This window comes from Salvia hispanica, chromosome 5 (assembly GCF_023119035.1).
Source record: "Salvia hispanica cultivar TCC Black 2014 chromosome 5, UniMelb_Shisp_WGS_1.0, whole genome shotgun sequence".
Taxonomy (NCBI): domain Eukaryota; kingdom Viridiplantae; phylum Streptophyta; class Magnoliopsida; order Lamiales; family Lamiaceae; genus Salvia; species Salvia hispanica.
Window position 1 is genome coordinate 14,643,961 of NC_062969.1, and position 15,157 is coordinate 14,659,117.

Below are 15,157 nucleotides of genomic sequence, written 5' to 3' on the forward strand. Positions count from 1 at the left end.
ATGATAATATTGAAGGTCAAATTATATTTAAAAAATTTTCAATAATATATAAAAGATATTTATAAAAAATATGGATATCAAAAATTTATTAAAAATAAACAAATATAATTTTTTTGTCAAAAAAAACTTGAAAATGTTAAAAAAACTAAAATTATTTATTAGGGGCCTGTTTTTTGATTTAAAAAAATTCTTTAAAAATTTTGTTGATTCCTTTTAAATTTTTAAACTCTTCTCAATTTTCCATGAGGTTTAACTAAAGTGATGTATTTTAATGAAATATCCCAAAATCTACAAGTTTGACATCGTCCTTGATTTTTATCATTTTTTCAACACAAAAAACTCAATCACCCCGTCAAAGTGAAACACCAAATCTAAACATGTTTCAGAAATAGAAAAGATGTTTTAATTTTTTTTAGGTGTTTATGTCCGATTTTAAAAGTTTGGGGACAATTCAAAATTTATAATTTTTGCTACTATTTTAGAATAAAAATTTCCCAAAAAAACTTGAATTTGTGGTTGAGAATATTTACTTATATACATCAATACAATGTGAATCTGTATATATCGTTAAAATGAAAATATACGCACTTATTGGCGTGCACTGTCCCACAACAGCCATGGATAAGAAAACCTGTCAAAACCAGTATCCTATCTCTGTACACACGCAGACAAAGGCGAAATCAATAGTGCCCTACTTGATTACTTAATTATATTAATAGATTTCCAATGATCCCAAGCCCCAAAAATACCTACTAAAGATATCAATCATGCAATGTACACATCATGATACATATATTTTCTCTATATTTGTTTTTTTCGTCCCATTTCTCTAAGTATTTCAAGTTTAAATAATTAAATAGTCCCAAAAAAACATGGAAAAAGTTTAGCAACCAATTCACCCCTTCAAAGAACATGAAATTCCCATTATACTCCAGTTTTTGAATGGGAAGGGGTTTTTGATCTCTTATTTCACAACGATCAACCAATCTGGGGAAAAAAAATGGGTGAGGGTGATTTACAAGTGATCGAAGATGCAAGAATCAATGAGGTGGAGAAAAAAAAATTGCACAAAGAAATTGAGAGGCAAAGAAGAAAAGAAATGGCCGCCCTTTATGATTCTCTCCGTTCAGTCCTCCCTTCCAACTCTATCAAGGTAAAAAAGCAATTTAAATTATCAATTTTGTAATTTTTATTTTTTTATTTATATTTATCAAATAAAACAATGTGATTAATCTTGATGAATTGGGAAAAAAAGATGATCTTAATGATTTTTTATTTAAATTTGAAGGGCTTGCGATCGGCATCTGATCAAATTGCTGAGGCTACAAAGTATATAAGATATATGCAGAATAAAGTGAGGCAACTAAAAGTGAAGAGGGATAAGATGATGAAATCGGCTGAAAATAACAAAAAGGGTTTGTTGAGCTCTAGCAAGGGTTTGCCTATCACAGTAAGGGTTCAGCGATGCACGGGTAGCGCCGAGGTGCTGATCTTCGCGACAGCGGAAGGGAGAAGCCTTCGCCTATCGAGCATCCTGCAGCTGTTGGTCGAGGAAGGGCTGAACGTGGTGGACTGTAACTGCACCAAATTTGATGGGAGGTTACATTGCACCATCCAATGTGAGGTATTGATGTGTGTGAGTGTTACTATCCAATTTGGTGATTGCAATATCCAATTTGACTTATGTATTGAATCATTTATATTTTACAGGAAGGACGTCCGAGTATCGATCTACAAACTTTGCAAGTAAAGCTTACAAGTAACATCGAAAATTTTGGTGATGAATCTGGATAGAACAAACACAATGCTTTCGTGCATCATTTTTCTGAGTCATTTTAGTAAGTTTGTTTTAAATGTAGCATTACTTTGGCATGTGTTTTTTTTTTTTTCCTTTTTCGGGGTGATGTTTAAACAGTTTTCGGTCCGTTGCTGATGATATTGGTTTGATCTGTTATTTTAATTTTTAATCAGTAACATATCTTATCATTATTTTCTACATTAGGATTGCTTCCTTTTGTATATATGGGATTAATGCATCCTCTTATTGCCTCAAACTTGATCTGAAAACTTCAGCCTTCAGGATTCAATTTACTTTACCCTAAAAGGTTATTCATACATCATCGACGTATGAATAACACGTAACAATGTGGAGCACCCGCGCGAGATCTCTTTCATTTATATAAAGGTCTACGAATTTAGTGTTATATCTCGGCTTAGGCATTGGAATCAATCTGTCCTATGTGCAATGTATCTTAGGAAAATTCTTACTATTTGTTTTCAACAAGTAGTTTTAAGAAACATAAATGAAAGTGGATAGAAAAATATAGTGGAATGAATGTGTGAACTTTTTTTTATATAGTTTGATAATAAAATATGAATAAAATAAGTTAGTGAAATGTGTGTCTATCTACCATTTTAATAAAGGTGATACTTCCACAACGAAATCAAATTAATTGTTTACTCTGTTGCTTGATTAAAAATGGGTCCAAACCAATAAAAAGAAAAATAATGCAATATATTAAATTACGAGCCAAGAATTGTACATGGAAACCCAAATTTTAAAAAAACCACGAGACCGAATTCTAGAGAAAAAATTCTACTATGTACCATAATAAGCTTACAAAATGTTCTTTTCCCTACACTCGAAACAAATCTCAAATCTAAAAAATCTCCTCTATCCCATAATAGGTGTTCATACATTTTTTTTTTTAATTTGTTTCATAAAAGATTTCACATTTTCTTTTCAAAAAAAAGTTCTCTTTCATATTAATATAAATATATTATTTTCTCTCTCCACTTAAAACACAAAACAACGTCTCGTACCATTATCCAAATTTGTCATCTATTATAGGACGGAGACAACACAATTTAAAGAAATACTCCCTCTATCCCATTAAAAATGCAACATTTTTCTTTTTTGGTTGTCCCATTAAAAATGAAACGTTTCCTTAAATGGAAACAACTCTCTCTCTACTTTTTCATCTCTCTTACTTTACTCTCTATTCATTAACTCACAAAACAACACTATATAAAATCCTGTGCCGATTCTCAAATGTTGCATTTTAAGTGGGACGGAGGGAGTAGAATATTGTGTAATGGACGATCTCTTTTTAATTATACTTGAAATGACATCATTTGTTTAAGATGAATTTGGCGTTTGATTTTTTTGTCGAATGAAGAAAAAGCATTACTTTTTGTTATGATCAAGAGGATTTTAATTTATGTTGATATATGGAATAATACCAAAATACTACGAGGCAAATAATAGTGTGTCGTTACAAACCAAAGAGTTTATTAAATAATTTGAACGAAATGTTTTAAAATATAAATACTTACTTAGGCCTGCTCAAGCAATAAAATCGAAGTACAAGTATTTAATTAATTAAGAGAAGTGGGCGTTAAATAAGCAAAATGTGAATATAATACAATTGGGCCTAAGGGATTAATTTAACTAACCTTTAGGCTCAATTATTAGAAGCCGAAATCAATCAAATAAAGCCCAAGAGGATGATTTATTTTGAGCCCATATCCTTATTATCTCCAAGATTAACGTCTGCTCTCCCACTGTTTCACAATATGCAATAAAATTTCACCCTTTCAGAATCTGCCATAAAATTCTCAAATTAAAAAGAGAAGAAGATCTGCCATCCAACCCAATCCATCCAAACTCTCATTTCACAAGAGGAACATTGCATTCAATCCCATCTACTTTGATATGTAACAAAAAAAGGATCATTTCAATAAGTGATGCATCATAACCAAAATTCCCTGCAGTCTAGTCCATTGTAATCAATGCATGAAATCAGATTTTGTTACCCTTAGTGATCAAACTGGCTTTCATCACTTCTCTATTAATGCTTTGTATATAGCTTTTGTGATCCATTAATTGTCCCAACTTCTCTAATTAATTAGGCCCTGATTTACCCACCTCCCGACATTAGATTTCGAGCACCCCAAGGCCCAAACCAACGGCAAGTCGCCTAATTGTACATCTTGTTTGGAACATAACATAACTACTATAAATATCATTAATTTCTGTTTTTTTTTTTTTTTTTTTTTCTGCTTTGCAGTGGTACAATGAATTAATTATAAGAGTAGTGATTTAGAGACATAATGTCTCCAAGCCATAATAACATTGTGACTAATTTACCCTAACATTAAAGTATTAAATAGATATATACCTAATTAAGGAAAATTTAACCAAATTAATTATTCTTATCTAAATGCATATATGTTAATTGGAGATAAACTTAATCATGCAACTAGAGTAATGAATTTAAAATTTTTTCAATCAAAACCATTCTTGTCGTGTAAATTTTTAAAACAATTAATTAAAAAATCAGTAATTTAGATTACCAGTATTAATTAACACACTACATAACTAAATTATTATATTTAATTGTAAAATAATTTGATTACTTAAATAGCATCATATGCTTTTTCAAATAGATTTTACGTTGTGCTATTCTTTCATAACTTATTTTTTTCCTTAAATTTTCTGAAACATTTTGTCAATATAGTAACAATGAAATCATTCATTTAATAGTATATGAAAAAATATGTAAAAAATTAAACATTTATCTTATTCAATTTGGTTTATATAATAAAATAATATACTATTTTTTCATTATCTTTTCAATTTTTTTGTTATTTTTCTTTGCTTTAACTAAATTTAATATTTTTTATTTAATTAAGCTAGGGCGTCTAATATTTTAATATAACTATTTAATTTTAAAATATTAAATAGATGAGTTAAGAAAATACAATTAATTTTTATTCAGATTCAAATCTATCGTTTTAAATGTTAAAAATCAAAGAAATTATTAATTTAATACAAAAATAATTGGATGAATCTACTTTTCTCATTTTAGATTATTTTAATATACCACATGTCAACTACTACTAATTGATTAATAATTAAAAGTAATAAGAATCATAAACTCTGCTAATATTATAAGATAGTGCGGAGTATTATTTGTTTAGAGTTAGGAATTCTAATATTTGCAAAAAAAAGAGTGAGGGAATATTAAATATGTAGCTTTAAAATGTTAAATATATAAGTTAAGAACATGCGATTATTTATTGATCACTGTTAAACATAATCTTTCAAAAATTATAAATTAAAGAAATTATAATTTTGTAAAATAAAGAATTAAACTTAAAATCATAAACACTAGACTCAATTAGCATTCGTACACCATGTATCAAATTTAATTTATTGCATGTTATAGTTAAATATTTTAATATATTTAAAATATGAAATAAATGATATAAGAACATATGATTTTATCGAGGTTCAACTATAATGGTCCAAGATTTAAGAATTTAAAAAAATCAAAATAAAAAAATAAAAAATTAGAACTAGAGAATTCTTAAAATCAAAACCATATACTCACTTAATTAGTAGTATTAATATATAATATAGTATTATCAAATTTTAATGTGTTGGGTGTTATATTAAAGTGAGCTAAAAAATTTATTATTTTTTAAAGATTATTGTGAATAAAAAGTGATTAAAAGAATAAGTTTATCAATATTGAAGATTATAGTATTATAATTACAAAGTAATTATTTTTTGTCACATGTTATAGTAACTCTAAGTATTTACAGTTCAAAAATATTAGATAACTAATTATTTATATTTTATAGCGCTAATTATTTGTTAAAAATGATTTAAATTCACATTTATAAAGACTAATTCATTAAGAAGTCTGAAATTATTTGTTTGTTGATAAATCTTATTTTATTTGTAGACAAAATGTACACTAAATATATAAAGCTAATAAAATTAATATTTAAAATTTTAAAGAAATATCTTTAAGTAAATGCATTAAAATGGGCATATATAAAAAAAGTTATCAAATCATGTTTTAAACAATTAGATGATTGCAACATGTTATTAAATGCATGCATCATCTATGCATAATCAAAATTTATATCCTTAAATAGGTGTATTTAGTAAACAAATTAATGTAGGGGTAATAAAGTACATATACAAAATATAAATTTAATTAAAAATATGATATAATATATACTTACCATTTTAAGCATTATGGCTTGGAGACATTATGTCTCCAAAACATTTTCCTAATTATAAATACAATTCTGCTATGCATAACAGCCTAATTCAATCTAGTTATCACAATGCTTTATTAACTTAGTACAGAAGGTACAACATAACTAAGCTCAGATTCCCACCCAATATTACCTGAAACCAAATTATAACTACCTTGATACCCATATCTGCCCTCTAAAGGTGGAAGTGGGTCCCAATCACTCGACGCAGCATCGACTTGCACACCCTTCCTTCCTTTATTGTTAATTGCTAACACTTCACTAAGAGGATTACAATTGTACCCCAAATCCAGGAATGGATTCTCTTCAACTTGGCACATCATATGTGATTCCCAACCTAATTGAGGTTCCCCCAGCCACCCCAGGCTCGAATCCGGGCCCACCGAGCTAGGCTCCTCGTTCATAACAACGTTGTTCTTATTGACAACCATGTCACTGGCGTTCTCGGGGAACGCAGACCCGGGGCCCGACTGGGGCAGCTCGAAGTTGGTGCGTGCGTTTGCGCCCCGCAACTGTCGAGCTGCCTTGTCATAAGCCCTGGCCGCATCTTCGGCGGTGTCAAACGTCCCAAGCCATAGCCTAACCTTTTGTAAGGAGTCTTTGATCTCGGCGACCCAACGCCCCGAGGGGCGCTGGCGGACTCCGACGAACTTGTGGTGGCCCCGGGATGACGTCTTTCGTCGGACTCGGACGCCGTCTTCGCCTCCGGCGGATGTGTTTTGCTTCATCTTGTATTTATTTTTTGTTATGTCTTCTCTTAACAGTTTATATAAGCTGAACACGCCTTTGCGTCTCTACTCATTACTCCCTCCGTCCCTGAAACTTTGTCACCTACTTCCATTTTTATTTGTCCCTAAAAATTTATCACCTTTCATTTCTACTATTTTTGGTAGTGATCTTACATTCCACTAACTCATTCACACTCACATTTTATTATAAAACTAATATATAAAAGGAGAACCCACATGCCACCAACTTTTTCAACCCACTTTCTATTACATTCTTAAAACCCGTGCCGAGTCAAGTAGTGACGAATTATTAGGGACGGAGGGATTAATATATTGTCCATGTAGTTTACATGCTAGACTTACTTCTAAAACAGAAAAATACTAATGATCCACTTTGGATTATTCTTGTAAACAATTTTATTCCTAAACTTTGCAATCTATGTTAATACTCCTAAATCTGAGTTAAAGAGACATATATATGGTAATATGCAAATACTGAATTGTCAAACAATGAACAAATAACACCTATAAAATCAAGCACTATAGAAAGAAATTTATTTACAAACAATGAATCAAAACTTCATCAATTGCCGATATATTTCTGTAGATGATGTTGATGCCAATTTCAATCAATCTTACTCTGGTTGTAGAATTATAATCCCTTAAATAATTAAAGTGGAGTGAGAGTAAAGTAAGTGAGAGAATAAAGTAAAGAAGAGTCTTATCTACAATATTTTCTTTTTTACTTTACTTTTTCACCACTTTAACTATTTATAATTATTTTTTCAAATGAGTGCGCAAAATGAAATGTCTCTATTACTTTGGAACGGAGAGAGTATGATTTTCTACCTATTTTTTTTTATCCAGAAACTAGCATGGCTTTTTAATTGTGAGCTTTGGAGTCATTATATAGTTGTTGTGGATGAAGTTTAGTGGGCTTATCATTCGCAAATAGCATGATTTGGCCCAAAAATCGAAATCCTAATCTGTGAAAGAGCGCAATTTGTGCACCAAGAGCATGGTTTGCGCGCCACTGCCACATCTATGATTTACTCACCCAAATTTATTCTCCGGTACAATATAGCACTTTTATTTATTAATTCTACAATGGTTAAAAAATAAAATTTTTATTGTACTCCTTTGAGTGACAACTGACAAGTTTGTACCACAACTAAGAAAGTGCATGAAACTGCTAGGCACATTTGAATGGGCTAACAACCCAATAAAACGTAACCTAACAAATTAAAAACGGGCCGAAATGATTATTCAACGTGTGATATAGCCGAAGCCTGATTGCCATTTAATAAGGAACAAACGGTTAAAGCAATTCACCACCATCCGGTTTAATCGAGATTACCTAATCTTGAAGATGGATGATTAGAGTTTCAGAATTACTTTCCCACGCCAAAAATGATATTTTCTATATTCTTTCCATCCGCTAATAAATATCTCATTTTTTACGGCCTGTATTTTAATAAATTGTTTGACTTTATAAAAAAAATGATAAAAAAAGAAAAAATAGTCGAATGTGGTGCTCATTTTTCGTAAATGAAATAAAATATCTATTGGTGGCCAGGCAAGAAAGGGAAAATAAGACGTTTAACTGCGGATAGAGAGAGGAAGTAACTCGCAATATTACAACAATAAGTATATATATAGATCATACGATGAAAGAAAGCGTCAATGAATATAAGATTATTGAGACTCCGAGACACCTTAATTTTGTGTAAAGCATATGTTGTACAAAAAGATAACGACATCTAATGAGAATTATTTCTGGTATAAATATGAACATTGCTTGGAATAATCAATGTTTGGATCGCAATGGATCCAGCTTTTGTCTTATAATTATTGAAGTAAAGTGTACTGGGGAATTAATGTGTCTCAATTAACTTGTCCATATCCATTATTTAAAGTATACTAGTATATAATTTATAATTAGACTCTACCTTTTTTTAATTAGACTCTACCTAAGCTCCAGCATTATTTGATTATGATATACAGGTTTCTTGACAAATCCTGTTTCGGCTATGCTTAATTATCAACTATACAATCCAATTGTCACATTGTCTTCATCTAAATGGACTGTTGGAAGTGGATGATATCATACATATGGGTTGCTTTCCACTTTCCGCAGCATATCCACAAATCTTTTTATTAAATAAAGAGATTTTTATATTAAAGAAAACACAATATTCAAGCATGAAAATGATTACACAAAATAAGATGTACGGTGTGGATTACACAAATACACAATTAAATTTCAAATTGTAATTGATAAATCTATACATATATAAAAGCCGAGTTTTGACCTTCTTTTGAAATATTTATAAGTTTTGGGTATGAATTTTAATTATATACAAATTTTGGTGTAACTAACAATCATGAATAAATTTTGGTGTTAAATTTCGTGCAGTTATGCAAGAAATATGTGCATTTTGTAACTGCCAATTATGAATAAATTTTGGGTCATTATTCTTGCAATTAATTATAATTATTATTCCCAATGACTGTGAATATGAAGGAAATTTAGTATCATGAGAATATCCGAAATTTTATACATCCCATTAATACATTATAATATATCTATTTATACATATAAAAGGATAATTTTAGAAAATATTACAAAAAATGCATTTATGAGTATTATGATAAAATAAAATAAAAAAGAATTAACGATAGAAATTAAACGGTTTTGGTTTTATGGTCAATCCTAATTAACACATTAAATTTCTCTATATTCTACAACAAATGCTAATTAATACATGAATAAGAAGAGTCAATTGAAACAAAGCAAATCTCTATAAATACCTCATTCACAAAATAATTCTTTTACTCAAGTTCAACAATGAAAAACGCCAGCACAAGACGATGGGTTTTTGAACAATGAAACTCCATATCTGGAGTTACACTGTTTACGAACACATTTTTTTCTAAAATTGTATTCGAAATGTCAATATTTTGTTTTATTTTGAAAATATATAGAAAGTGTTTATAATTTATTTCAGGAAACAATATAGAAAAAGAAGGGAAGGCAAGAGGAAAGGAAGAAAGAGAAACCGATATAGAAGAACGACACGAGCACTTCAAGAGGATTTGGTGGTGAATATTTTGCTGGCAGCAGTATAAGAAGATAAAGAGAAAAGGAAGGATTGCATAAACAGAAGAGGGAGGGTTTAGGAAATGAAAAATTTGTATGCAAAATCGTACTACTATTTAAAATGGTAGAGATATTTTCCATATGGAGTATAATTGTTTAGTATAATATATATATGTAACACTAAATTTTGAATTACATTTACATGCGTTACATAAATCTAAATTAGTTACAATCTATCCCTATAATTATGCATCTATCCCTAAAATTATGGAATTAAATTAGTGTTAGGTTTTGAATTTTCAAACAACATTCCATTCTTTACACTTTGATTACATAATATAAAATTGTATTAGTGGATTCAATTACGATTTGAAAATTAATTCTACCATAATTACATGAATTACGAATTATTCTACTTTCAAGATTGTTTACAAATATAAGTACACTTACGAATTATTGTTTTATTTACTATTAGATTTTATTCATATTTATACATGTGTGCTTTTTATTTGTTTTATAGTTCATCATTTTATCATTTTACAATGATATTATTATCTCCTAATATTTCATTTGTATATAAAATATTTTATTAGATTTATATACTCTACCTTGGTATATATTTCTAAATTATTTAGTCTTATGTAATATGTAATGATATTGTCACTTATTTTATTTATTCATAATATCAAAATGATAGTACGAAAATATTTTAAGTCGCGCATAGCGCGTGGGTTAATACTAGTAATTATAATTGCCGAGGTTAATATACCTTAATTAGAGCAAGTAATTAACATTAGAATTAATAATTTTTGACTAAGAATTATGAAAGGAAATAGTACTAAATTTCAATTCAAATGTATTTAAAACCTAATCAATTAATAACTAACTGCTCATTGATCACAATCCAGACGGCTGCACACACTTGCGCCTGTGGACATTAATAAAAAGTATCGGATAATTAATTAGAATCACTATAAATACATTCCATTTTCAACTCTGACAAATATTTAGGTGTAACGGCTAACGATAATAAAAAAGGAAATACTAAGATTTTAAGGGGCCGTTTGGTAGCTATGTTTCGCCTAGATAAGAGATTAATCTAGGTTTATTTGTGTGTTTGGTAGTTATGTTACCAAACATAGTAGCCCGTGTTTTATTTCCGGCCCGCACAAAGCCCACTGAAAATCTTATGTTTTAGTCATATTTGTAACTACCCAAAATCCTATGTTATTTATCATGGAAGCCTAGTTAAGTTAGCAAAATACAATTTTACCCATCAAAATTTCTAACCCATCAATTTTACTTAGTTGTTGTATTGAAGGACGTCATTTTCCTATTAAATCATATTAAGAATTTTGTTGATGTCAATTTGTTGTTCTAATTATATTACTTTGTTATTTTATTTACATTATATTATATTATAATATTTTCATTATATTACTTTATGTTCTCGTTATATTACTTTACATTAAATCGTATTATATTCTCATTATATTACTTTATTTACATTATATTATATTATACTTATAATTACATAATACTTGAAGGCAATTGCTTTTGTTTTGAACATAAATATACGATGTTGTTCAATCCACAAACGCTTTAAACTTCAAAAAAATTGAACATATAAAATTTGGTACTTGATAAAATATTTTCATATAGAATTTGTCCAAAATAATAATTGATTATTCATAAAATTTGTCCAAAATTATTAATGCTCACAAAAATAGAATACCAAAATAAATATAAGTTTTTTGATATAAAGATGCTAATTTTTGTAAGGAGTTTAGCTTGAAAAGATGTTAATTTTAAACAAAACGATTTTATAGGAATAATTAGGGTAAAATGATGATAGTTTAGTAATTAACTTAAACTAATGAGGATAATTTTGACAATCATAATTTTAATCCTTACTTGTGACTTATTGTACCAAACACTACAATAAGATAACTCACAATTATCTTAATCTACCAAACACCCAATATATGTAAATTAACTAATCGAAACTATGATTACTATCATAATGGTATCATGTCTAGTCGAAACATGACATAGCTACCAAACGAGCCCTAAAAGAAGAAAGTGCAATCATGTTGAAAAGGTCCGAATGCAGAATGCATAAACAATTTAATAAATTCCATACGTGTAAAACGATATTATAATATGGTTCTTGACTTCCAAGGCTGCATTTTGTCATTGTGGAACTATTCTCACTAACTGTGTCTGTGGCGTTGATTTAACCGATAATCTGCCGTCTATATGCCTTCTTCTCCCTTAGATTCCAAACACCACAACTCATCCATTTTTTGTGGTCTTAGTTCATCCAAATTAAGAAAAGATGATGAAATATATCTGCAAATGCCTCTTTTGCGTCTCGATTGAGAACCAACCTAAGACCAGGTAACTTCACCCCTTAATTATATGTCTATGATTTTTAATTTCCAAAATATTTCATGTTAGTATTTTTTTAAAATCTTTTTCTACAAAATTAAGTAGCTCAAGCAGGCAGAAAGACTATCCATGGGATATCTACACACTCAAAGAGCTGGTCCACGCCACGAACAACTTTCACACCGATAACAAAATCGGTGAAGGAGGATTCGGTAGCGTTTATTGGGGCCGAACAAGTAAAGGAGTCGAGGCAATTTTTTCGTTTCGTCTCTTAAAATTTGAAACCTTAGATAAAAGAGAAATTAATCCTTAAAAAAATAAAATTTCATTTGTCCTTCTCTGCAGTTGGCGGTAAAAAGGCTGAAGGCGATGACCGCGAAAGCAGAGATGGAGTTTGCCGTTGAGGTAGAGATTCTTGGTAGGGTTAGACATAAGAATTTGCTAGGGTTAAGAGGATTCTATGCTGGCGGAGATGAAAGGCTAATAGTATATGATTATATGCCTAATCATAGCTTGCTCACTCATTTGCACGGACAACTCGCTCCCGAAGGCCTATTGGATTGGCCTCGAAGGATGAACATCGCAATTGGATCAGCCGAGGGGATAGCGTAAGTAATTCAAATCTTATCATACTAGACTATCCAACTTTCGAGCAATCATCAATGTAAGTGATGAAATTATACTGATAGCCGCCTTTCAAAATTAAGGGCAATAGGGTCTTATTCATTATAATATCATTAATATTTCAACTCATTTAAACTACCGGCGGCTATCAGTATTTCATCACTTTCTCGAATTTGTTATTGATTGGATCTTTGTTGCGTGATTTGAAGGTACTTGCATCACGAGGCAAAGCCTCACATCATACACAGAGACATAAAGGCGAGCAACGTGCTTCTAGACTCGGAATTCGATGCCAAGGTAGCGGATTTTGGATTCGCGAAGCTGATACCGGAAGGGGTGAGTCATTTAACCACGCGGGTGAAAGGAACCCTAGGGTACCTAGCACCCGAGTACGCCATGTGGGGGAAGGTTTCTGAGAGCTGCGACGTGTACAGCTTCGGGATCCTGCTCCTCGAGATCATCAGCGCTAGGAAGCCCCTGGAGAAGCTCCCCGGGGGTGTGAAGCGCGACATCGTGCAGTGGGCCACGCCGTTCCTCGACAAGGGAGCGTTTGAGCAGATTGCTGACCCTAGGTTGAAGGGCAGGTTCGACCGGGACGAGCTCAAGAGAGTCATCGCTATCGCCCTCCGGTGCACGGATGCAGAGGCGGAGAACAGGCCGAGCATGGTGGAGGTGGTGGCGTGGCTCAAGAGCGGAGTTGGGAGTAGGAGGAGGGAGGTACGGATTCACAAATATAATACGGAGGATGAATATGAAGATGATGGTCGAGTCAATGATGTGGAGACGACGTCGTCGTAGCTTGGTTTCTTGGTTTTGTCCATGTATATTTGATTAAGATTTGATCAGACTGCTTTGTGAATTATATTGTTGTTATAATTGGTTTGTGGAGTTCAGGAAATGTAATTAGAGTATATCATTTGTTCTAGTTTTTAGTTATATACTCCTCCCTCCGCCCACCAATTCAATTATTCAAGACCTAGTTGATCCGGCACGGATTTTAGAATATATAGTGAAAAATTAGGGGAAAGGGTTAGTAGAAGGTGAGTCCGAATTTTATGGAGTATTATTTTTATAATAAAATATGAGTAAGATAATGTTAGTTAATCGTAAGATGTATTACCAAAAATAATAAAAAAGTTAAATAAGATATTTATTGGTGGATAGAATTAAATGACAAAATAAGAAGATTATTAGTGGATAGATGAGTACTAGGAATTTGTCTAGAATTAAAATTTGGATTTTGCATGCACAACATCATTGATCAATTTTTATACTCCCTCCATGACTCCATCCCACCATAAGGGAGTGACTAATCTATTTGGAATGTACCATCATAAATATGTCGTTTTCCTTTTTAGCAAAAAATAATACTTTTCCTTTCATCTACTTTATTCTCTCTTCAATTCTCTTCTTTTTTTCTCTCTCTCATACTTTACTCCCTCTTCACTTCACTCTTTAAATATCAAGTTCTTAAATATCGTACCCAAATGAAGTGGCTCAGTAGGTTATACGCAATAGCGGACATTTATCGTCCTCTCTTGCACAAAGACTGCCGATCGGTTAGCCCTCCCACACGTCCTATCTATATTAACTGTCTTATGTGGGATAGTTATTAGTTTTAATACAGATTTGGTTAATCCCTTAGTCTTTTATAGCTCATTTATAGCACGGTCTTCAACTCCGAACATAGATCGATGCTATGTCATTTAATTTCACAAACTTAAATGTCTTATCACATTTATTATTGGTCAAAACACTTTAACCGGACACACGATTCCAACACAAATTTCAAGCCTATTTATAATTTTACTTTGTACCTTATGAATGTTAGCAGCTTAAGGAAAGATTATTCTCTACTTTACTCTCTCTCCACTTCAATCTTTAAATATCAATTTCTTAAATCACGTGCCCAAAGAAAGCGACTCGTCATACACAATAGGGGATGTTTTATTGTCCTCTATTGCACGAAGACTGCCGATTGGTTTGGCCTCCCAAAAGACCTATCTATATTAATTATCCTATGTGGGATAGTTAATAGTGTTAATACACTGTTAATTAATCCCTTAGCTTTTGCCCCTAGCTCATTTATAGCTCGCAATTTTTACGAACTTTAATCTATTATTTCTCATTCATCGGGAATCGAATTTGAGAAAATGAATATACCACGGTCATCTATTCCGAACGCAGATCGATGTTATGTCATTTAATTTCACAAAATTAAATGTCTCATCACATTTTT

General features: G+C 31.0%; 3 protein-coding genes across 4 annotated transcripts; 2 read left to right on the plus strand and 1 right to left on the minus strand.

Annotated features, from left to right (window-relative positions):
- The first annotated feature begins 968 nt into the window (after positions 1-968).
- LOC125188868 (transcription factor bHLH36-like) lies at positions 969-1,998 on the plus strand. Its single transcript, XM_048085935.1, has 3 exons — positions 969-1,153; positions 1,289-1,624; positions 1,711-1,998. Exons 1-3 carry the CDS (start codon positions 1,001-1,003, stop codon positions 1,792-1,794), a joined length of 573 nt encoding a protein of 190 aa, XP_047941892.1. The 5' UTR covers positions 969-1,000; the 3' UTR covers positions 1,795-1,998.
- Positions 1,999-6,152: 4,154 nt separating this feature from the next.
- LOC125189496 (ethylene-responsive transcription factor ERN1-like) lies at positions 6,153-6,803 on the minus strand. Its single transcript, XM_048086768.1, has one exon. The coding sequence runs from the start codon at positions 6,801-6,803 to the stop codon at positions 6,153-6,155; it is 651 nt and encodes a 216-aa protein (XP_047942725.1).
- A 5,340-nt stretch (positions 6,804-12,143) lies between these two features.
- On the plus strand, positions 12,144-13,807 carry LOC125188864 (PTI1-like tyrosine-protein kinase At3g15890). Of its 2 annotated transcripts, none has more exons than XM_048085928.1 (4): positions 12,144-12,303; positions 12,397-12,544; positions 12,640-12,902; positions 13,128-13,807. In XM_048085928.1, exons 1-4 carry the CDS (start codon positions 12,242-12,244, stop codon positions 13,714-13,716), a joined length of 1,062 nt encoding a protein of 353 aa, XP_047941885.1. In that variant the 5' UTR covers positions 12,144-12,241; the 3' UTR covers positions 13,717-13,807. The 2 variants fall into 2 exon arrangements, with proteins under 2 accessions (XP_047941885.1, XP_047941886.1); XM_048085929.1 differs by having other exon boundaries at positions 12,400-12,544.
- The last annotated feature ends 1,350 nt before the right edge of the window (positions 13,808-15,157 follow it).

Excerpts from the sequence above, each read along its gene's own strand:
- LOC125188868 (XM_048085935.1), top strand. The coding sequence starts at position 1,001 with ATGGGTGAGGGTGATTTACAAGTGATCGAAGATGCAAGAATCAATGAG. Across the intron at positions 1,154-1,288 it reads TCCCTTCCAACTCTATCAAG|GGCTTGCGATCGGCATCTGA; the intron begins GTAAAAAAGCAA and ends TTAAATTTGAAG. Across the intron at positions 1,625-1,710 it reads ATTGCACCATCCAATGTGAG|GAAGGACGTCCGAGTATCGA; the intron begins GTATTGATGTGT and ends TATATTTTACAG.
- LOC125189496 (XM_048086768.1), bottom strand. The coding sequence starts at position 6,803 with ATGAAGCAAAACACATCCGCCGGAGGCGAAGACGGCGTCCGAGTCCGA.
- LOC125188864 (XM_048085928.1), top strand. The coding sequence starts at position 12,242 with ATGATGAAATATATCTGCAAATGCCTCTTTTGCGTCTCGATTGAGAAC. Across the intron at positions 12,304-12,396 it reads GAGAACCAACCTAAGACCAG|TAGCTCAAGCAGGCAGAAAG; the intron begins GTAACTTCACCC and ends TACAAAATTAAG. Across the intron at positions 12,903-13,127 it reads GGATCAGCCGAGGGGATAGC|GTACTTGCATCACGAGGCAA; the intron begins GTAAGTAATTCA and ends CGTGATTTGAAG.